A 24,002-nucleotide genomic window follows, 5' to 3' on the forward strand; every position below is an offset into this window, starting at 1 on the left:
ACATTTTCAGAATCCGAACACCACGTACCGTTCAGATCGCACATTGTTTGTTCAGTTCGTCCCGGGAAGTAGTCGTGAAAGCATCTCTCGTGTGTCCATCACTAGTTTACCTCATGATTTCACCTTCATTTGTGCTGTTTTTTTTAATTATCACCCTTGTGCATTCACCATGGCACCCAAGAAGAGCAGTGAAGCAAATAAGTGCATTCACCATTAGCACTCCTCACTAAGGTAAATGGAGTTATTTTCATGCTAGTACATTTATTTCTTGCTTTTATTATTTTTACTTGATATTTAGGTCATTTACTCATCTTATTTTACCTTAACCATATGTATTTGCAGTTAAAAGTGTGTTGAATTTTTTTTTTGGGTCCAGAAATGGATTAATTCACTTTCCATTATTTCTTATGGGGAAAATAGTTTCGGAATCCAAACTTTTTACAATCCGAACAGCCTCCTGGAACAAATTAAAGTTGGATTCTGAGGCACCACTGTATGTCAATTTTATTAGTCTGACAGCACTGAATCAGTGTGGCATAGGCTAATGTTCAAAACTGTCACCAAATTATCACCAAAGCAATCACTGGGCCCAAGAAGAGCTGAAAACCAGCACTTCAAAATATTCTGACTATGACCACCACCAATAGTAGACCTATAATTATCAGCATTTCGCCCTCATATTACACAATTCAAACTGCCCTCTTCAGGAAGCACTCAAATTTGCTTAAAAATTCAGTTGCAAATACAAATATGCATAAGGTTTCTCTGTCTGTAAATTAAGGCCAGTTTAAATAAGTTAGTGCCTTGCATGAAGAGAAAGTTTATGGGAATAAATAAGTATGACTGAAATCATATAGTATGATTCCACCCCCAACTCTACAAGTGCATAGCTGGATGTTTTTAATTTTTTTCACTTCGAGTAGTATGGGAAATTTAATAAGGCACTGCACCTGGCTCAGAAAGGCTCAGAGAATAAATCTGAAGCCTTCAGCTTCCAACCACCACCATTTGGCAGCATCAACTCACTGGAGTTGGCACAATATTAAATTTCACATACAATACCATTCTATTTCAGCAAATTCATGGAAATGATCTTTCAACTTATTTTCATCTGTATTATCCACAACCCATTCCCATGAATAAAGGCATTTTAATGCAGTGATGCTCCTTTGGGAATTGTTTAATTTCTGCAATAAAATAGTTCTTTACATGAAGGAGAAAAGCTGTTTTGGTAGTTTGTGTGCAATTAGTGAAAGGCTTAGGACCTTGTTGACCTTGACCAGAACAAGAGAGCCGCGCTGAATCAAAGGATGTGAAGCAGGAACCTCTTAACATTATATTCTAAGATACAGTTAGGTTCTGCTATAAGGAGACAGTAGTGTATTGGTAAACAATGACTCATATTCTGGAAATGTGGGTTCAAAGTTTACCTTGACAGATGGTTAAATGTGTATTCGCGAATCAAAAAACTTATCTGCCATTGATTGTCATAAAAACCCATCTGGTTCACTAATGTCTTTTAGTGAAGGGGATCCTTAACTGGTCTGGCTTACGTGTGACTCCAGACACGAGGGTGATTCCTAATTGCCAGATGGGGAATAAATGCTGGCCTAACCAGCAGGGCCTAATTAAATAAAGAAGGACACGCAGTTTTTTTAAAAGAGTTCATGTGATTTGAGAGCCACATATAAATGTCAAATAACATTCATACTGGTGTGTTATACAGTTCCATTGTACTATTGAGAGGACAACAGGAACAATGAAATAAGTTTATATCATTCCAACATAAAATGCTTGGAACATTATTCTGTGCAAATAGTATAATTTAGTGCCGGTTGCTGTCATTGTTTATCACTTGCAATTTCTAAAGACTGGAGTGTCAAAGTAAACAACATTGAGCAAATTAAAAATGGAACAGTAATACATAAGCTGGGCAAGAAAAGAAAATCTCAAGCCATTTAAAGTAATCAGTAGAAGAAGAATGTTAAGATGTTAAAATGCAATTAGCTATTTGTGGTTTTTCCAATGATGTAATGTATAATGAAATTCAAAGTAATGTCATATTAATTAGAGGCATAAAAATCTGAGCCACAGAAAGAAATGGTGGCTCAGTGGTTAGCACTGCTGCCTCACAGTGCCAGGGACCCAGGTTCAATTCCCACCTCGGTTGACTGTCTGTCTGGAGTTTGCATATTCTCCCCGTGTCTGTGTGGGTTTCCTCCGGGTGCTCTGGTTTCCTCCCACAGTCCAAAGATGTGCAGGTCAGGTGATTGGCCATGCTAAATTGCCCCTAGTTTCAGGGGGAATGGGTCCTGGTGGGTTACTCTTCGGAGGGTCGGTGTGGACTTGTTGGGCCAAAAGGCCTGTTTCCACACTGTAAATAATCTAACCTAATCTAATCTAAGTTCATTTCATTCCAACAACTTTACTTCTACAATTAATCCCAGGAGCTAACCACCTACATCCTTAATCTCCACTCCACACATCTCTAAACCTCCTCCAAAAGTAAGTTCCCTCAGATTCAAATCCTTTAAGATACAAGAAATAAAGGGTTGAAGTATCTAAGGATTAATCATTGCCGGAAGCAGAAAAGAAATTGCATTTACATGGCATGTTATCACACCTCTAGCATGTCCTAAATTAACAGTTTAATGTTGAATGTTGAAGGTTGAATGTAGTCATGGTTATGCAGATAAATATATTGCAACTTACATTCATAAAATGCCTTTATCTAACAAAACATCCTGAGGCACTTCAAAGCAACTTGTCTGACATAGACATAGTTAGACTTTGTCCGACAATGAACCACATAAAAAGACATTGGGGTCAAATGACAAACTCTTAGTCAAAAAGACAGGTTTAAAGGATTGTCTTAAAGAAGGTCTTCCAAATAGAGAGATTGCTGGAAAAGCTCAGCCGGTCTGGCAGCGTCTGCGAAGAGAGATCCGAGTTAACATTTCGGTCAAGTGACCCTTCCTCTGAACTCGACCCAAGACATTAACCCAAATTTTCTCCACAGACGCTGCCAGACCTGATGAGCTTTTCCAGCAATTTCTGTTTTGTTCCTGATTTACAGCATCTGTAATTCTTTCAGTTTTTATTTGACATCAAATTAGAGATGTGCAGAGTGAAGACATCAAAACTTGAGGCCTAGATAACTGAAGGGAAAACCACTAATGGTGAAGTCATTATCATTAGGAATACACAAGATGCCAAAATTTAAGGAGCACAGGCACCTCAGAGGGTTGTGGAGTTAGAAGAGGTTACCGAGATAAGGAGGGAGGAAGCTCTGGAGGGATTTAAAAACCAGGATAAGAATTTTAAAATAAAGACATTGCTTGACTGCAAACCAACTAGGTCAGCAAACACACAATCTCAGTGGCACTGCTACCTCACAGCCCCAGAGACCCATGTTCGACTCCACCCTCAGATGACTGTCTGTGTGGAATTTGCGTTTTCTCCCCGCATCAGCATGGGTTTCCTTTGGCTGTTCTGGTTTCCTTCTACAGTTTAATGATGTGAGTTTGATGGATTGTCCATGCTAAATTGCCCATAATTTCCAGGGAAGTGCAGTGGATTAGGCATGAGAAATGCAAGGTTATAGGGTGGGGGGGGTCTAGGTGGGATGCTGTTTGGAAGGTCAATGTGGACTCAATGGGCCGAATGATCTGCTTCCACACTGTAGAGATTCTATAATGCCAGAGACCCGGGATCAGTTCCCGCCTCGGGCGACTGACTGTGTGGAGTTTGCACGTTCTCCCCGTGTCTGCGTGAGTTTCCTCCGGGTGCTCCGGTTTCCTCCCACAGTCCAAAAGATGTGCAGGTCAGGTGAACTGGCTATGCTAAATTGCCGTTGGTGTTAGGTAAGGGGTAAATGTAGGGGTATGGGTGGGTTACGCTTCGGCGGGGCGGTGTGGACTTGTTGGGCCGAAGGGCCTGTTTCCACACTGTAATGTAATCTAATCTAATCTAATCTAATTCTTTGGTAAAGTCAATGGGACTTGTTGAGAGGTAAGACACAGGCAGCAAAGCTTTATATGGCCTAGAGTTTAAGGAGGATATAATGTGGGAGATTGGCCAGGAGAGTATTGGCATAGTTAAGTCTAAGAAAACTAAGAAAACATCAGGGCTTGAGCAGTAGGTGAGGCAATGATAATGTCCAGCAATTGTACAGAGATGAAAATAGGCAGCCTTACAGATGCCAGGAATGAGGTTGGGAGCTCAGATGTGACACCAAAGTTGAAAATAGAATGGCTTAATCTTGGCCTGCTGCCAAGGAGAAGGGTGGAACCAGCATCTAGGGAACTACGTTTGAACTGTAGTCTGAAAACAATGGCTTCCATCTTCCCAATATATGATTGGAGAGCATTACTGCTGATCCAGTATTGGCTGTCAGAGAAGCAGTCTGATATTTTAGCAACAGTAGAGAAGTTGAGAGATGTTAGTGAGGGAGAGCTGGATGTCATCAATGTACAATTAAAAAATAATGCATTCCTTCAAATGATATCACCAAGAGGCATCCTATGGATGAGAACTAAGATGAAGGAAAGGATAAATCCATGGGGACACCAGAGTTGAGTATGCAGGAACAGAACTCATTGCAACTGGTTTTCTGCCTGCGGTTAAATAGAGGAGAATGGAACCAGCTGAGACCTGTCTGCCTGAGTTGAATGATGGAGGAGAGGCATCAGTGGAGGATGGTATGGCAAACCATGTCAAGGGTTGAAACCAGGTCAAAAAGAATGACACTGGAAAGTTTACCTTTATTATAGTCACTTGAGCTGACACTTGCGATTTTGTTAAGAACTATTAAGTACTGCGATCCGGGCAGACTGCTGATTGCAGGATTCAAACATGGAGTTTTGAGAAGAAATGTGAATGGATCTAGGAGGTCACTACATACCCAAGGAATTCAGAAATGAAAAGGAGGTTGGAGAAGGGACAATAATTTGCAAGGTCAGATGTGTCTAGGAATAAAAGGCAAATACTGCCGATACAAGAAGCCTGAGGCCAGTGTGAAGGGAACAGGAGAGAACAGAGGTATTCACATAAGGCCTCACAAGCAGAAAATGAATGAACAGATAGCCTGCATTTGGTAATATTTTTGGAGGAAGTAATATTTATCAAGATAGGGAGAACTTCTTGCTCTTGAAATAGTCAAATAGGATATTTTCTATTCACATGAGCAGGCAAATGAGATTTTGATTTACCATCTCCTTCCTTTTAAGTTCACTGAAAATGAAAGAAGATGTGCAATGATCTGCTATTGCCGGTACAAAAAGCTCAAATTTACTCTGTTTGTGAAATTAAAGTTCAGGTACATTTGTTGCAGATTACAGTCTGTCTTCTAAGATTTTCATAATCCATATTTTGCCAAACATTTAAGCACATTTTGTCGATCTAGATCAGTAAGTCAGTGAATGTGATATCTTAGCTTCTATCATTAGATTTAATTTTTGATTACTTTCAACAGGTGAAAACAAAAGTCCTTATTCTTTTCTGCTGAGAATACCGTAATTTCTGATACATGTAGCATATGCTTGTGGCAAACACCCAAGCGGTTGGTTAATTAAGATGATACTTGAGTGAGAGATTCCAGATGTACACTACCGTGGTCATAAAACAGTTTGTAGCAGCTTTTTCTGATACAGTCAAGTGCAAAATCTGTGGATACCTTGTCCAACATCATAAAATATGAATTAAATAGTTTATTTATGTTAATTTTACAAGACATTAGGAGCTACATTTTTCTTCACAGATTTTAACAGCAACTAATCAAAATATCAAATGGCCAAATATGTGGTTTAATGCAATATGAGTGCAAAAGAGATTTTTTAAAAGTCACACCTGCAATATCAAAGGTGTCAAAAGTTAAATGATTTACGCACATTAAATCAGGACCATTTTGTGGATCCACTCTGGCAGAGAAAGTTACACAAAATGGAGAAAACCCATTATTACTCTGATGGAAGCAGTATTAATCCAACCCTGTAAATCTACAAAACTACAGTCTGTGGGCTCAGAGAAGGTGTAGGATTGCCAATCCTCTAGGATTCTCCTGGAACCTCCTGAAATTAAAGATTAACCTCCCGGAAACTGCTGGAAGCAAACAAGGAGGAAAATCTAAGGGATGTTCACAAAACGGTTTTGTCTTTATTGGCTGGGCACTTGGAGGTAGGAGGTCATGTAAAGAAATCTCCAGGATTAGGAGCAACCAAAGAAAGGTGGCGGACCTTAGCAAGCATTCAGCTCCTGGGAAGGATTACAGAGGCAGGGGTTAAGTGAAATTCAATTACACTTTAGAGATGGCTTACAAATTCCAGAAGATCTGATTATAAAAAGGGTGTGAACAGTGTAATAAACTCTGAGACATTCTTTGCCTTGCAGGCTCCCATGTTACTAGTTTAATCCAGTTGCAGATTGTGCAAATATTGTCTCAGCAGCAGTTTTAGTAAGGCCTGACTGATCCACCATTGTTGGTTTTGTGCACTGTGTAAGGGAGATATGCCATGACCTTTACTTTTGGGTATGTCACATTGACAATCAAAGGAGACAAAGAGTTTAGCGAAATGTCACAATGCAGCTGAACCCATGCTCAAGCACAGAAAAACAAAATGGTAGCTGGGGAAGGACATTTTTGATTTCAAAGGGATCATTATAAAAAGACAAAAAAATTGCAAAATGGAAGTAGAAAACAGCTAAGGATATTCAACTAAACTTTATTCATTTCCCTTTTCTCAGGACTACTGTTTAAAATCAAAATTAATGCACTGAGGAAAATATATTTGCAAAATGCAACTAAGAACCTTGCAGTGAATGTGGAACATTATAATCATATGCTCATCCTTTTAGTTCATGGCTGATAATCAGTTTGACAGTATAGAAAGAATCCAGCCTGTTCAAACTAGGCCACCCAGTTACCAGGATATAAAGCAAAGAGGGGAACATTGATGCCTGCCACTGAATGTTGTTGTCACATGCAGTAAGCATCAACTCAGATCATACATGACAATCAAACTAAAGACATACCAAGAAGGTAAAATTGTCGCTCAAGTTCTAACTTCGTGTTGCTTCTTTAAGTCTAATTCTGGATTTTTAAAAATTGTGAATGTAAAGATAAATGGACTAAGCTATTTTAATTACTGTGTTGACACAGTAGATTTAATAATCTTTATCCACTAAATCAATGCACCTCAGATGTAATCTATTTATTCCAGAGATCTTGCATTATCAATACAATGCTCTTTAGTTATTTGCTACATGATTCATTAACTTTGTGACCACCAAAATTCCAACAGCTCTCATTACGCCAACCTCTTGTGGCAACAGAAAATATATACAGTGACGGTAATAAAATAAATCACACAAAGATAGTATTCTCTTGAGAAGAAACATCTGATGCCACATGACAGATTTAAGACAAGGATTTAACTTTCAATATTGAGTATTGAACTAAACTGCTCAAGCTTAGTGCTCCAGAGATGTATGACTTTATTTCCTCATTTTTAATCAAATCATTGACTTGAAATAAGATGAATGCAAATAAATATGTGAACCAATTCTATCACTTTCATGCTAACCAGGCTACACTTGTCACAGATAATCTAGTGCTTGGGCTTTCTATCAACTTTTAAGCTGCCTAAACTGATAAACATGATGCATATCATATGCACCATGGCATGCACAGTAGTACTCCAAGTTTTGAGATAAAGAGAGCTTGCTACATAAATCATTCAGTATAGCCCACATACTTAGCTACATTCATTATCTTTAGTACTGGCTCACAGTCTTACTGGTCTGAAGGGTTGTTATAAGGTTAAAACAGAGTGAAGCCTTTAGATATACTGAATTCTAGGATTTTAGATTGCAGCTGTGGTAGCTTTATTGCACTCGAAGATCACAGCCATGGGTGGCTCTGACAAAATGGAGTGTGATTCAGCTACCATATTGTGTGTTTTTTTCTCTGTAATATATTCATAGCAACAGTTAATGCAGCAGAAACTTAAAATTATTGACAAGTGATTCACATCCAATATTTCCTAAAAAGCACTTTTTGTTGTTAATTACAAATTTTTACATTTAATTTCTATTCTGATTTAATGAAGTATCTGTTCTCTTCATCAAGGAGAGGAAAGAAATTGGCAATGTTTTACTGCAGTGAACTTTGGCAATTTTCCCAATGCCTACTCTCCATGTGAGTTATAGAAGTAAAATATCACAGACTTTCAAGTGCCTCAAAGCTGGTAAGTTTATTATTTTCTGTGCAGTATATAAATTTAAGAAAACATTTTTTCATTTGAGTATGAGTCTATTAGACAATTAAAGAGTTTTAGCAATCACAATTTATATGATTTTTCAGTGTTGTAAATTGTCAAGTTTTAGAACCTTGTCCAATTGGACTGTTTTCATGTTAACCAGGTACATTTCCCGTCATTGTTTAAAATGTTCCAGCTTTGGAAATGTAATGTTATTTTAATTTTTTCATTACAAATGCCATGTTAGTGGTGGCTCAAAAGATCGCTGTTCTAGCTTTCATTTTTTACTCCAGGGCTCCATCACAAAAGTCAAAACTGGCACTTCAGTGCAGCACAGAGAGTGCGACATTCAGATGAAACATTAAACTGAGGCAGTTTTGGGTGGATGCCAAAGATCTTAAGGCACTATTTTGAAGAAGAGCAGCAGAGTTATCCCTTGTGTCTAGGTCAACATTTATCCTTCAATTGGAATCTCAAAAAAAAGTGTATGCATTTTCACATTACTGTTCTGAGACTTTGTTATGGACAAAATCAGTTGCCACGTTGTCTACATTCCAACAGTGACTACATTTAAAAAGTATTTAATTGACTATGAAGTGCTTTGGTATGCCCAGTTGTAAATGAAAGGTATTATATTAATACAACATTTGTCATGTTGAAAGTTGCATTATCTCTTTATACTCAGTCATTTGTTAGTTCACTGTCCCCTTCATGCAAGGAAATATGCAGCCAGTGCCTGTTCAGCATCTGGGTTAGGGAAAAGTAAGGATTCCGAGGAAAAGAGAACAGATGCAGAATTTCATTGAGAATTTCAAGGGCATATTTTCAACTGGATGCTGTTTTATTATAAAACTTCAAAGCAATTAAACATTAGACAATTTGAGTAGGTACAGCTAATAGAGAACACTTTTTTTTCTCTATTCCCTCTCAATGCTTTGTCCAAATCATATGTTCATATTTAATTCCCATTAAATGCTTGACCACCCAGTTTCTCTTTTGGCTACTACAGTAGCTGATATTGTAGATAGCTCCCGCTCCTTAGACATTGCCTCCCTTCCTCTGAAATCCATCATCAAACTTTGCCAAAGAAGTCCACTTTCAACATGCTTGGCCTTACAAACTATCATCACACCTTCAAATTTCCTCATCTCTCCAGTATCTTAATGTACTAATGGATTGCAGATCTGTCCATCTCTCTTGCAGATGTGTTATTAAACCAGTCCGGTTAGATTTTCACCCCCACCACATCACCAAAATTATCATAACCGAAGTCACTAACATCATTTATGACTATGATGTCCTCTTGAACCCTACTTCAGCTTTTGACAAAGTAAAAGCTCACAACCTTTCTCTAACAGGTTTTTACACAGAGAGCAGAAAGTGCCTGGAACGTGGAAGCAGATATGATAGTGATGTTTAAGGGGTATTTAGACAGACACAAGACAGGCAGGGAATACGGGGATACAGACCACGTACAGGGATTATGTTTAGGATAACATCATGGTCAGCACAGATATAGTGGGTTGAATGACCTGTTCCTGTGCTATACTGCTATGTTCTATGAACTGGTGCATTGGATGCATCAGCCTTGCCTTTTGTCTTCATAGATTTCAGTGTGTTCAAAGGTCTGCTGCCCATTAGCCATCCTTCATCAAGTTTCTTTTCCCTCTCCTGAAGCATGCAACAAAATTATAATTAATTTTTAAGTTGAAATCCCATCATCGTCTTGGTCCTTCCTAGCTCTCTGTTATGCTATGTTATAATCTTTTCCAGCAAACGGTCCTTTTCTCTGACCATACATTTGTTCCAAAAATTCCTTTTCACTTCTCGACCTTATCTTTCTCTGCTTCTTTAAAAGTCTAATTAAAATCCAATCGATTCACAAAACATGTGGTTATCCCTTCCAATCTTCCCTTTTAGAATTACATTTGTTGTCGGGTCTTTTGTGTTTCTGTATATTAAAAAAGTACTGCGTAAATAAATAAATGTTGTAAAGTCCTGCTTTTACGATTTTCTATCCAAAAGATTAATAACACTGTTGAAATGTAAAGTAGCAGAACTGTTAAAAAGCGATTATTAGCAAATTATATATAATGGCAGGGAAAGCTGATAACTAGAAGTGAATACTAATCTTGATGTCCTACCTGTTTGGCAATCACGGAGCTTTCAAAGTATACTTATTGCAATAAAGTTGTTATAGCAATAAGGTAGGGTTTTCAGTGCTCCTCATAATTAATGCACCTAGCTTAGCAAAGGTGGAGAGAGTGAACAGCTGAAGAATTTAAATATATTCCACTTTATAGAGCACATAGATTCTAATCTGCCCATGGTACATTTGTGAATATGTTTAGGTTGCATTGCTAAAACTTGCACACAAACACCTACAGAAATGTTTTGCAAGCAGTCAGTAGGATTCTTCCTGTAGTTCTTGTTTGCTGAGCAGAGGCAAAGTAAAATGGTAAAGCACATGAAAAGACATGAAACAAAAATCAATGCTGACAGCACGAAACAGTAGACAAGAACTATAGCTGATTTGGGAGAAATGTCAATATACCTGTATGTCAGTTCAGGCATAACTACCTAATCCTGTGCTATTGGTAAATTTGATGTTTCTATTCATGTTCACCAGATAGTTTCACAATACTATCTCAGTTTGGACATTGTCTTCTGGTCAAAATGAGTAAGAAAGTTGTCATAGCACGCTACCATCTTCCGTTCCATTTTCAGATTCTCGGCACTGCCATATTGTGCCTCAGTTGTACTAACTGACACGTAAGCAGAAAGATCTTGGCATATGCTGCTGCACGTGTGGTTGACTAATGATTAAAATGATGACATTTAGGATGGGTCCAGTAATGATGATCCTGTTATTCCAAGAACATCAAACAATGTGTTTGTGGAGAGGATGGGTTCAGTATAAGTCTGAAGTACAGACAAAGAACAATGAGGGCAATTTTAAAATAGAGGTGAACAGCATTAGCAAAGATGATAACAAATGGATATCCGATATATTTAGATGACCATCAAGAATAAGCAATTTATGATACCACACTTACATTTTAAAAGTCAACTGGTTGTACATTTTAAGCTACACAAGCAAATGTGAATTCAGAAATTGTTACGCTATTTGAATTACACATTGGTATTATTCCTATCATTTACCCATGTTAGAAATGCAGATAATAGAATAGAATACCCTACAATCTACGAACCTGAACAAGCACTTTTAATATGAACAACTGTTAACTTTTTATTGAAATGAAACTGGAATTTCTTGCAAAACCTCAGGGTATCATCATCATTGAAATATGACAACTGGATATGTTAATATACACAATATTTAATGTGCACAATGCAAAATATGCATTACCTGAGTATTCAAAATTTTTCATATGCTCATAATCCAGAACATTGATACATTGTCAGTTTAAACAGTATATGATGTTTAAGCTGAAGGTTTCTTTCACCCCATGAAAAGTACATGTACAGTACACACCTATACCTCAATTGCAAGAACTAATAAAATTGAAATTTGAAAGCATCTCGAACAAACATTTGCAGCAAGTAAATTCTGCAAATAATAAACCATGCCTTTGCTGAATGCTAAGTTTGATATAGCTTCCTTTACACTTTGTGCAATTTAAAATTAAAGTAGAAAGAGCTTTGCATTGCAAACAAGTTTAAAAGCTGTTGATATAACGTATTGTTCATTGATACAGAACAGTGCGCATTTCCTTCTGAGTCCTTGTACGATACAGTGACTATGCCATTGGAGTTATGCTACTTGAATCAAACAGCATTTTCGTAATTTCAATTTAGCTCTCTCAAATTTAAAAAGACTATTTTGTCAATGCTAGTCATTGATGTCAGTATATCAATGTTTGGTGAATGAAGAAAATTAAAGAACCATTGTTAATGCTGAAATTATGACACTTAATGCTAGATTGTCAGATTAGAAGGTCCATAAAGCTAACATTTCATTAGCTGTTTGTCACTAACAGTACTAGAGAATGAGGCGGAGGTGGGTACTGCAGATGCTGGAGATTAGGGTCAAGATTAGAGTGGTGCTGGAAAAGCACAGCAGGTCAGGCAGCATCTGAGGAGCAGGAAAATTGACGTTTCGGGCAAAAGTCCTTCATCAGGAATAATTCGATTTTCCTGTTCCTTGGATGCTGCCTGATATGCTGTCCGTTTCCAGCACCACTCTGATCTTGTACTAGAGAATGACCCTATGTCATAATGAAGAGAAAACTTAAACGTAAACTATGCTTGCTAAAAAGTAGTGCTTTAGGCTTTAATTATCTGAATGTGCTATTCTGCTAGTTAGTTGCAATACAATACAAAATGCAGCTGACAACACCTAAGATATAGTGCAGGTTTTGCTGGACTGTAACTCAAACTTTGTTGTGTAAGAACTTTACTGTACATACATTTTGGCCCACGTTTTCCTGGAACAGGGCAATACGTGCCGCTAGTCAGACTTGCTAAATAAGAGCTAATCTGGGACCAGAATGAACAGAGCAGCAACTGCATAATCTCTTTTATCGATCAGATTGCAGGATTGTGTAATAAATAGTGATTGGGCAGGAAGACGGTACAAATTTAGCGATTTAAATTCGATAGCAAATTAGGTACTATAGCAGAAATAAAGAGCGGGAGAAATATTGGAGTGAGAATGAAAAGTCATAAACGACAAAAAAAAATCAGTTTTTACATTTTGTTCCAATCAGCCTGTTCAGAGATGTTATTGCACACTTCTAGAGCAGGTGGGGCTTGAACTCATGCGTCTTGCCTCAGAAACTATCACTCCACCACAAGAGACTTTTTTTAACCAATGTTTAAAATGTCGGAGAACAATTAAGACCTGAAGGAATAATTTAGTTCACTTGCACGAGCTCATTTTCGCTGCCAGAAATGTTGTTAAGCAATAGTTAACACTTTCCATTTTTGGAATACTTTGGAATGAACCACACTCAACCTTCCGTGGCTAGTTTAATTGCTTTCTCCTGAACGAATACGGAAACTTCCCATTGTTGAATGGTGACAGACAGTGGGATGTGACTTTTTTTTAGCGGAGCGAACAGCGGAACGGGCCAGAGTGGATACTGTAACTGCGATACAATATCCTTCAGTTGGCTTCCTACCTGGCTTTGACTAAATTTGCTGCAGCATCTGTACGTAAACGCCACCAAGTATGGTTTGCCTTATCATTTATTTCGATAGCAGAATCGCCCCACGATCTCTACATTTTGTTGCTCTCTGATAAGGGCATGAGGGGGGTGTGCAGTCATTAAACAGATTAAATACAAAACGTTCTAGCAAATCCAACGGGGTGAGGCGGGAGAGGGGTGAGTGGAATGGGCATTTTTTTCTCTCTATCTGGGCTGGGTGCAAGGCCATGGAAGTTTACCGGACGAGTCGTGTACACTTAAGTTTTATTTCGTTGAGGGCAGTGTTTTACCCCCAGGGCGATACAGACATCTCAAAATGCATTTGCACGTGGAATGATGTAGCAGCTTAACTACACCTTCAAGGTCCGTGAATCGGTTTAATCGCAATCTGTGTACTCAGCCTCTGATTACAGATTTCCTGGTATAAATGTAGGGATGTGCTAGCCAAATTTTTTTTTAAAAGGCGGAAAAGCTTACAAGTGCAAGAGACAAGCTCCCATTGTCCTTCGGGACTGCATAAACTGCAAAGCACAATCCTCAGCACTACTCCGACCGCTTCTGTCCTACACCAACACACAATTCTCCCTCCCCCCCTGGGATCTCTAAGCCCTGTGTCCTACCTTATAGACGGTGATGGGGATATCGATAACAATGTGCAGCAAATCCCCCAGAGCCAGGCTGGCGATGAGGATGTTGGGTCCATTCCTCATGTACTTGTTCTTGTAGATAATTCTCAGCAGGGTGGAGTTGCCGATGATCCCCACCACGAACACCAGGCAAGAGACGAAGGTGTTGATGTACTTGAAGGTGCCAGTGATCTCGGTCCGCTGCGTGCACATTGGCCGGTTCACCGAGCGACTCCCGTTCCGATCCCAGCCGCTGGTGTTGGTCATCTCCCGGCCGGCCGGCTTGGGGGCACTCGGCGCGGGTTGAGGGGTTGCGGTCTGACCCCGCACCGTCAACACAGAGGTCTCCCCCAGGGTGAGGAGGACTAGAAAGACCAGGGCTCCTGAAGCGACCATCCTGAAAATTTCCCCAAAAGTCTTTTCGCTCAGAACCAAGAGGGACGGTCACTGAGAGAAAAGACTTCCTCACTGTCAAGGAAAGAAGGGGCTGTGATGGGGGTGGGTGAGGAGCAGGAAGGTACAAGATAATTCAACCAATTCCACTTGGTCCTTCGCTGGAGGACCAGAAGCTATGATCTGCCAAACCCAGTCCAAGTTCAGTCTCTCTCTGATAAACTGGACTGGGATTTTTTTTAAAAGGGGCCAGAAGGCGTTAACTTTCCTGGCGATAGATTTAAGGAGGGAGGTTCCTCATGTGGAGTGTATTTTGAATCACAGCATTTTTTATGTTAATGACAAATAGTTTTCTTACATCCTGTGCCCCCCCGCCCGCGACCATTTCCGTGCAGTAAACGCATTGCCTAAACTTCACCTTACCGTTTACAAATCTGTTCATCCTCCCCCTGCCTACCCCTTCTCTACTCCCAAATAAAAATGTACTCGGCAACCCTCATGTTCATTTCCTCCCGTGTCCCGGGCGGGGTTTGGGTGGTAAACTTTTACGAGCTCAGGGATTCCGAGGATTGAGTTTGTTATCAGTCTGCACACACGCACAGGTTAGAGCTGGGGCGGTCAGAAGATTTTAAAGTTTCGCTCCCACTCTTCCCACCCAGGGTCAGAATGATTTCCCCGGGCACGGGTCCTATGCACCAACCCACACCTCGCCCCCCCCCCGTGACTCAAGATTCTAGGCTCTGGGATCTCAGATTCAAGTCAACCGAGATCAGCTGCTGCTCTCTGAATTTTTTTTTAATTCTTCTCCCAAGAAGAGTTAAGGTGTCATCTGGAAACAAAAAAAAGTTACAAATCACAGCGGCCAGCATCTATGGAGAGAGAGAGAGAGAGAGAGCAAGTTGATGTTTTGAGTTAAGATGACCAGCCCTCCCACCTGCCCCTAGCTTCGTGCTGTTGCCACTATCATTTTTTTTTTGGAGTTTGATCCGCAATTTTTTTTCACACCAAATTCACATCCTTCCCGTTTTCAGCTGGGAATTTGTTTCTCCCAGTTTCCATTGGTAAGATCATGTGAAAGTACAAACCTAACCCTGAATATGGTGAAATCGGTCAACTGAAACAATTAGACATAATTCAGATACGGAAGTAAAACCTGAAATAAAAACAGAAAATGCTGGAGAAACTCAGCAGTTCCGGCGACATCTGTGACGAGAGAAAAGGTTGATATTTCGTGTCGAGTTTGCTTTTCTTCCACTTGATGGAAAATGAATTGATCCGGTTTCAAACTTGGGCTGCAGAAAATAGGAATTTCCAATCAACCCTCTCTGATCTTATCATTGTGTTTCAGATCTTCCCATTCGCATTTTCTTTTCTGGTGAGGGATCTTGGCGGCGTGGAAGGAATGTCCCAATTACTTAGAGAAATGTTATCTCCAGTGCCCCCGTCAATCTTTAAGCAATTTGATAAAACAAATACCTTGAAGATTATCGAAAGTTGCCATTTATGGGATCCTGCTGCGCTCAAACAAAAGGCTGCCGTATTCAGCACACTTTTAAAAATGTATTACATTATCTGTTAAGCACTTAAGAGATTCCATGGCGCTGACACCAAACTCCGTTTCCCCTCAATAATTTTTGAGTGTAGTGACCTTTTCAAATCCAGTCTCCACCCCCATACTCAAATCAATGTCACAATTCATATCTCTCATATCCATGACATGGGTGACCTGTCCTTGCTGGTCCTCCACAATTTGTATGTGTCCTTCTCCAACTCCTGTCCTCCATTCTCCATGAATCTAAGTGCTGCTCCTGAATTCCACTTTCACCCACCCAGTCATGGTGAAAAGTCCTCCTGCAGTGGTTTCTACTTCAGTCCCACTCTGTTATCTCTGGAACACCTTCGTCGTTTTAAGTGTAGAGATAGAATTAATCACTGAACTTTAATGAATGTGTAGATGGACTCTTGGTAACTGAGACCATAGGAGTCATGTGCATCTACTGTGCGAGGACGTTAGGACCTGTACAACAAAGAACATGCTGTTAGGTAGTCTTACCATCATGTAGTTTATTAACTAGGGTCAGTTAGCTCACTTGGTTGGTTTGTGATTCAGCGTGACAACAACAGTGTGACTTTAATTCCTTTATTGGCTGAGGTCACCATGAGTGCCATGTCTTGTTAACCTGAGGTGAGGTAACCCTCAGATTAAATCGCCGCCTGGCATTTCTCTCTGCTATGGTTATCTGGGACTATGTCAACTTTCCTAGAAACATAGAATCATGGAGATATATAGCATGGAAACAGACCCTTCAGTCCAACTTGTCCATGCGGCCAGATAGCCTAGATAAATCTTAACAATTCTCATTGCCAAATCTCAGATACTTACTTCAGTTTGTTAATAAACATTGATAAAAAATAACCAAAAAAGTTTGCATGAGTTTAAACAATGAACCGACGAATGCATATTGGAACACTGTGCTCCTTGTATATTTTATTTTCATGTTATCCATAGAGTCGGGTTTCATTTGAACACTAGATAAGCCATGATTCCTTTCAGTTAAATACTGGGTCGATGGAAATTAGCAATTTCAGCTCTTCTGTACACTCCACCCCTTCAACACTGATTCAATCCCCTCCCTCGATTCTCTCCTCAGTTGAAACCAATTTGCAACTTTGGTTTCCTATTTGTTCCTAAGCTGTGTTTTCAAACCCCATATCCTCACCATCATGAAGAATGGCTATATCTGTTGACATAACCTCTTGGACAGTGCTTCTGTTGATTGTTGCTGAGTCAATTCCTTTATTACCCACAGAATTGACAATTCCAATGCCTTTCTGGCTAGCCTCTCATCCTCCATCCTCTAGCAACTTCAGTTACTCAGACTTGAACACACATCAAGTCCCATTTCCCGTATCATCAATATTCCCTGTATTTCTGGCTAAGTGGCTATGCAGAAATGTGGAATGTATCATTCAGTGTAACAAGCATTCCTTTTAAATTGCACATGAATATGTTCATGCAATGATCTGAAATGCAGGGAACATAGTGCACCAAACAAGCAGCATACAACAAAAAAAAGGACATTGCCCCTCAGTGCCCATCAGAACATTGCTCACACTAACCTTTTGTCCAACAACACCCCACTTTTAAGAGTTTCTTCCTTATGTTGAAACAGAGTCATAGAGTCATAGAGATGCACAGCACAGAAACAGACCCTTCGGCCCAACTTGTCCATGCCGACCAGATATCCTAACCCAATCTAATCCCACCTGCCGCCACCCGCCCATATCCCTCCAAATCCTTCTGATTCATATACCCATCCAGATGTCTTTTAAGTGTTGCAATTGTACTAGCCTCCACCACTTCCTCTGGCAGCTCATTCCGTTTAAATGTTGCAATTGAATCAGCCTCCACCACTTCCTCTGGCAGCTCATTCCGTACATGTACCACCCTCTGCATGAAAAAGTTGCCCCTTAGGTCTCTTTAATGTCTTTCCTCTCTCACCCTAAACCTATGCCCTCTAGCTCTGGACTCCCCCACCCCAGGGAAAAGACTTTGTTTATTTATCCTATCCATGACCCTCATGATTTTAAAAACTGCCATAAGGTCACCCCTCAGCCTCTGACACTCCAGAGAAAATAGCTCCAGCCTATTCAGCCTCTCCCTATAGCTCAAATTCTCCAACCCTGGCAACATCCTTATAAATCTTCTGAACCCTTTCAAGTTTCACAACATCCTTCCGATAGGAAGGAGACCAGCATTGCACGCAATATTGCAAAAGTGGCCTAACCAATGTCCCGTATAGCTGCAACGTGACCTCCCAACTGTTTTACTCAATACTCTGACCAATAAAGGAAAGCATACCAAATACCTTCTTCACTATCTTATCTACCTGAGAATCTACTTTCAAGGAACTATGAACCTGCACTCCAAGTTCTCTTTGTTCAACACTCCCTAGGACCTTACCATTAAGTGTAACCGTCCTGCTAAATCTTTCAAAGATTCTTGCTTTTACCTTTCAATGCGTCAAGAACACAATATCCTTAAGCTCAATCCATTTGACACCCTTTTGCCTAGGTCTTAAGCTCAAGAATTTGCTCACTCAATTTCTTCACCTGTCACTCCTTTAAGATGCTCTTTAAAACATAATCTTAAATTAATCATAGAATCCCTACAGTGTGGAAACAGGTTCTCCAGCCCTACAAGTCGACAGTGACCCTCCAAAAACTAACCCACCCAGACCCATTCCCTCTACCTTATATTTACTCCTAACTAATACACCTAACCTACACATCCCTGAACAGTATGGGCAATTTAGCACAGCCAGATCACCTAACTTGCACATGTTTGGACTGTGGGAGGAAGCCAGAGCACCCAGAGGAAACCCACACAGACGCGGTGAGAGTGTGCAAACTCCACAGAGACAGTCACCCGAGGCTGGAATTGAACCCGGGTCCCTGATGCTGTGAGGCAGCACTGCTAACCACTAAGCCACCACGCCAAAACTTCTGCAGTAATCTATTTTTCTTTGTTTTTGTATTAGTTTTTGTCCAATTATTGTCTTTTGAAATGCCATGGGCAATTTGTCTACATTTAAAGGCACTATATAAATGCAAGTTATTACTGTTGGATGAAGCAGATCGTGTTTCAAAATGGACAATCTGTCAGAACACTGTGCTGGCCGAATGATCTATGCTGACGACGTGTTTTCTAATCCACTTGATTCTTGGTCTTCTGAAGGTTTCTCTACATTGCTAATTATTTCCTTTCTTTCATCTCCCTTATCATTCACCTATTGAAGTCACTCACTCAATATTTAATTATGTATAGGGAGCAGGAATTGGCCACTCAGCTCCTCAAACCTTTTCTTATCATTAGTATGACAGTAGCTGACCTAATTGGAACCTCAAATTCACATTCCTAACTACCTCCAATAAACTTGCTTACAATAATCTACTCACCTCTGCCTTAGAAATATTCAAAGGCTCTGCCATCATTACCTTTTCAGGAAGAGAATTTCAAAGACAAATGACTCTATGAGAAAATATTTTGTTTAATTTCTGTTTTAAATAAGTGACCTCTTATTTTTAAACAGTGACCCCTAGTTCTAGATTCTTTAATAAGAGGAAACATCCTCTCCACATCTATCCTGTTGAGACCCCTCAGGATCTTAAAGGATATATCTTATTTGTGCCAAGCATTCGTTTTTGATTCCCCTCCTTATGCCTCCCATTATCTGATCCCATTTAATTATTCTCAGTTATCCATTTAGCAAACCATTCTATTTGAAAGTGTCTGTGTGTGTCCTCCTTCATGTCTCCCAGTTCTTTTTAACATGATGACTATTAGTAACATCTTCCAATCTTGACAAAGGGTCAGGACACACAAACAGATGCTGCTGAGCATTTTTGTCATTTCTATTTATATCCACCTAAAACATTTCCTTCTGTATCCAATCAAATGGCAATCACACCAACTCATCACTCCTGTGGTGGCTGAACAATAATGATTCCTGAGCCCCGTGTCTTTTATTTAAATTAATGTTTAAATCATTTTTATCAATGAGTTTAAATTTAAACAATTCTAAATGTTCATTCTCTTTAATATCCTACCTCCTCTAGCTGTCCAGCCCTACAGGCTGTCAGCATCTCTGTGTTCCTCCCAACTCTGGGACACAGATCTCCCCTCCCCACCTAAACCTGTCCCTCATCCCACAGTTGGTACGATGTCTTCAATTAACTGGCCCTGATTTCTAAAAAAGAACTGCAGGTGCTGGAAATCGGAAGTAAAAACAGAAATTACTGGAAAAACTCAGCAGGTCTGAACTGAAGAAGGGTCACTGGACTTGAAATTTAAATTCACTTTTTCTCCACAGATGCTGTCAGACCTGCTGAGTTTCTCTTTGAAGTCAGTACTGTATTTGCCTGCTTTCAATCTCTTGTTAATTGTCCAGTATCCAACATTGCCTGAAACTGCAAAATCAGTTGGAATTTATATAGGACTGTGAAAAAAGAAAGTTCCAGCCACTTGACAGAAGTATACATCAAAGTACATTCTGAGTCAAAAGAGGGGTAACATGAAAGTTGGAAAAGACATAAAGCTATAAAGAGAGCCTTAAAAAGAAAATAATGAGGTAAAGAGGTTCAAGGAAGACAACTTGGAGCCAAAACAGAAATTGCTGGAGAAACTCAGCAGGTCTGTGGAGAAAAAGTAGAATTAAGCTTTCAAGTCCGGTGACCCTTCTTCAGTGACCTGCTGAGTTTCGCCAGTAATTTCTGTTTTGGCTCCGAGTTGTCTTCCTTGGACCTCTTTATTTTTAAGGCTCTCATTATAGCTTTCTGTCTTTTCCAACTTTCAAGTTACCCCTCTTTTAACTCAGGATGTACTTTGATTACACTTCTGTAAAGTGGCTGGAACTTACTTTTTTTAACAGTTCGACATAAATGCAGACTGTTGTTGCAATTTCGATTAGATTCCTTCCAGCGTGGAAACTGGCCCTTCAGCCCAACAAGTCTACACCAACCCTTCAAAGGGTAACCCACCCAGACCCATTTCCCTCTGACTAATGCACTTTACACAATGGGTAATTTACCTGACCTGCACATCTCTGTGAATGTACAAACTCCATACAGACAGTCGCCTAAGGTTGGGATCGAACCGAGGGCCCTGGTGCTGTGAGGCAGCAGTGCTAACCACTGTGTCACCCCATTTAAGGCCATGTTAGATACTGGGGAATTAACAAGAGATTGAAAACAAGCCAATGCAGTACTGACTTCAAAGCGGTGACAAAATTGACTTAGCCAACTACAAAACTATTCCATATAATACAATACAACTAATTATTAATGGCACCACCATTGTGCCACAGTCTCCTCTTCAAAGCAAATATTCCTTCCCTGTATTGAATTTAGATGGTGGCAGGTTTTGGAAAGTCAGGCATGTATATTTTTCATATTGTGCTAATTGCTCCAGAGAATTACTATAAAATAAATGTAAAGCAACAACAGATCTGTTAATTCAATATTGTTCTGTTTTGATGGATACAGCCCAGGGATAAACCATTCTATAAACATTCTATTACACCTGTGATTTGGAGGCTTTTGTTTCAAAAGAAAATGTTTATAATGGCAAGAAAGCTCTTTGAATGAAAAAATGGCTTTACTGTTGCATAAATTATTGCAAAATTCTGCAAATTTTCCATTTGCTGGTAGTTGCCTTATTTGCCACCTCTCCACCCCCCCCCCCCAACATCTTAACCTTACTGATTCCTCCATGGCCCAGTTTATTAATCTAAGGTACAATATTTTATGACTTGATATTATGAAACTCATTTGCGTTCACATTTAGTGTCTCATTTGGGAAAGATTATCAGTAACCAGACCTAATGACATAGCAGCAGGACAGTATTATGATGGTTGTATTGCAGATGGTCTTGGAACTGGCATGTGTCCAATGCCAAATACAGCGTCTGTAAGTTAATTCCCAGCGTCTCATTCAGACAATTGTTGTACTTTGAGTACTTGCTATTATTTATTAATAAGGTCTGGATTTTCTCACCTGTGACCCCAACAAACTCAGAAGGCCTGTGTGACCCATAAACATGGTTTCTCAACACTTATGCCATCAGCCAATTAACCTGCGCAGCCTCTATTTTTATGGATAGGAACCACATGCTCATTAAGAGTGGGAAGAACACCCTTCCGTATATGCCTAAAGGCAAAAAAAGTGAGCAAGTAGCATCAAAGCTTAAATCAGTCTAAATCAAGCTCTCTTTTCATGATAAAAGGCCTAATAACTGGTTATGACTGACTACAAGATATGCTGGCTTCTGGATAGTTCATTGCACCCGTGAGTATGATGTCAACATGCAATATAATTGGTACTTCTTACAAGGACCAGCAAAGCAAGATGCATCTTGGATCTCATCATTCAGGCCAAGGGCTTGTGTCCCATCATGCCTACAGGCCCAGAATGTCTAGGTCTTGTCTTAAAATCTGGTTGACAACCGGAAGCGGCAGGGACAGACCACTATAAACACCAGAGGAGACATCAAAGAAGCGCTTCGCAGGAGGCTCCCAAGCACTGATGATGTCGCCTAGCCAGGGGACGAAACGTTTGCAACAAAAACTTCCAACTCGGCGTACAGAACCACAGCATACCTGCTCCTCTTCCTCCTTCCTGCTTCAACAGAACACAATCAGTGACACAGGGTTTATTTTGCCTCCTGCTGTCAATTTAAACTTTGTCAAAAGGATTCTGGGTAATCCACGATGGAGGACGCGAAAAATTTCTGGCTGCAACAGGCTGCTTATTTTTGAGGTATTTTCGGTGTTGGAGGTGATTTCCTCGATTTCCAGGAGCAGCAATTATTGTCTTACATGCTGTTGCATTCTTTTAAGACTTTGGAGAAAAAAAAAGTCAAAACAATGGGACTTTTAAAAGGGAGAGGAAGAGACAAAGGCAGCACCTGGTCAGGTCAGTATAGGAGAGAGACAGAAAGAAAGAAACCCACACTGCTAACTGACACAGCAGTGAACCTGCGCAGTTACTGCCTTTGCTGTTGAATTCGTGTATCGCTGGACATCGGAGGGGATCTGGGAAAATAAACAAACGGTGAAATTCACAACTGATCTTGATGGAACCTGTTTGGGAGAGGTCACAGCATAAAAACAGATAAGTGAATAGTTTTAAGTATAGCCTTGCTGTAAATCTGCAATAGTGTGTAGAGTAGGCTCTTTCTTGATTATATTTTTTATTGAGAAATATCTCTTGATTAAACTTAAAAATATAAGCCATAAGTGTTAAGTTAGCCTGGAGCATTGTTTTTTAGAGGAATAAGATGGTGCTATTTTCTGCGTCTGTAGATTGGAAGAAGCAAAAATGGCCCCAAGTAGAGTGATATGCTCTTTATCTCTGATATGGGAGTTCAGGGAGAGTTTACATGTTACTGAGGTCAATATCTGCAATAATTGCCATTGATTGTGAATCCTATCAGATCAAATGGATTGGTTGGAGCGACCGTTAGAGGCAATGAGGAATTTATAAGAGCAAGGGGATGTGGTGGATGGCAGTTATAGAAAGGGAGGAAAGTCTCAGATACAGTCACATGGATGGGTTAACTCCAGGAAAGGTAAGAGAGGTAGGCAGGTAGTGCAGGAGTTTTCGGTGGCTATCCCCATTTCAAACGTGTATGCTGTTTTGGAAAATGTAAAGGGTGATGGATTCTCAGGGAAATGTAGCACGAACAGCCAAGTTTCTTGCATTGAGACAGGCTCTAATGCAATGAGGGGTATGTCGGATTCCAAGAGATCAATTGTGTTAGGGGACTCTCTAGTCTGAGGCGCAGACAGACATTTCTGTGGCCAGCAGCAAAAAATCAGAATGGTGTGTTGCCTTCCTGGTGGCAGGGTCAAGGATATCTCAGAGAGGGTGCAGAGAGCCCTCAATGGGGAGAGGTTCCAGCAGGAGGTCATTGTACACGTTGGAACCAACGACATAGGAAGGGAAAAGGATAAGATTCTGAATGGAGAATATAGACAGTTCGGTGGGAATTTAAAAA

The 24,002-nt window shown here is 40.0% G+C and overlaps 1 protein-coding gene across 1 annotated transcript in view; it reads right to left on the bottom strand.

Moving 5' to 3' along the window:
- The window catches only part of LOC122550536 (endothelin receptor type B-like), a 35,241-nt gene extending 20,449 nt beyond the window's left edge, over nucleotides 1-14,792 (bottom strand). Inside the window, exon 1 of the mRNA XM_043691434.1 lies at nucleotides 14,047-14,792. Within this exon, the coding sequence (XP_043547369.1) occupies nucleotides 14,047-14,448 (402 nt within the window). The 5' untranslated portion in view covers nucleotides 14,449-14,792. The remainder of the gene's footprint in view (nucleotides 1-14,046) is intronic.
- Nucleotides 14,793-24,002: the final 9,210 nt, after the last annotated feature.

The sequence above is a fragment of the Chiloscyllium plagiosum genome, chromosome 6, assembly GCF_004010195.1.
Source record: "Chiloscyllium plagiosum isolate BGI_BamShark_2017 chromosome 6, ASM401019v2, whole genome shotgun sequence".
Taxonomy (NCBI): Eukaryota; Metazoa; Chordata; class Chondrichthyes; order Orectolobiformes; family Hemiscylliidae; genus Chiloscyllium; species Chiloscyllium plagiosum.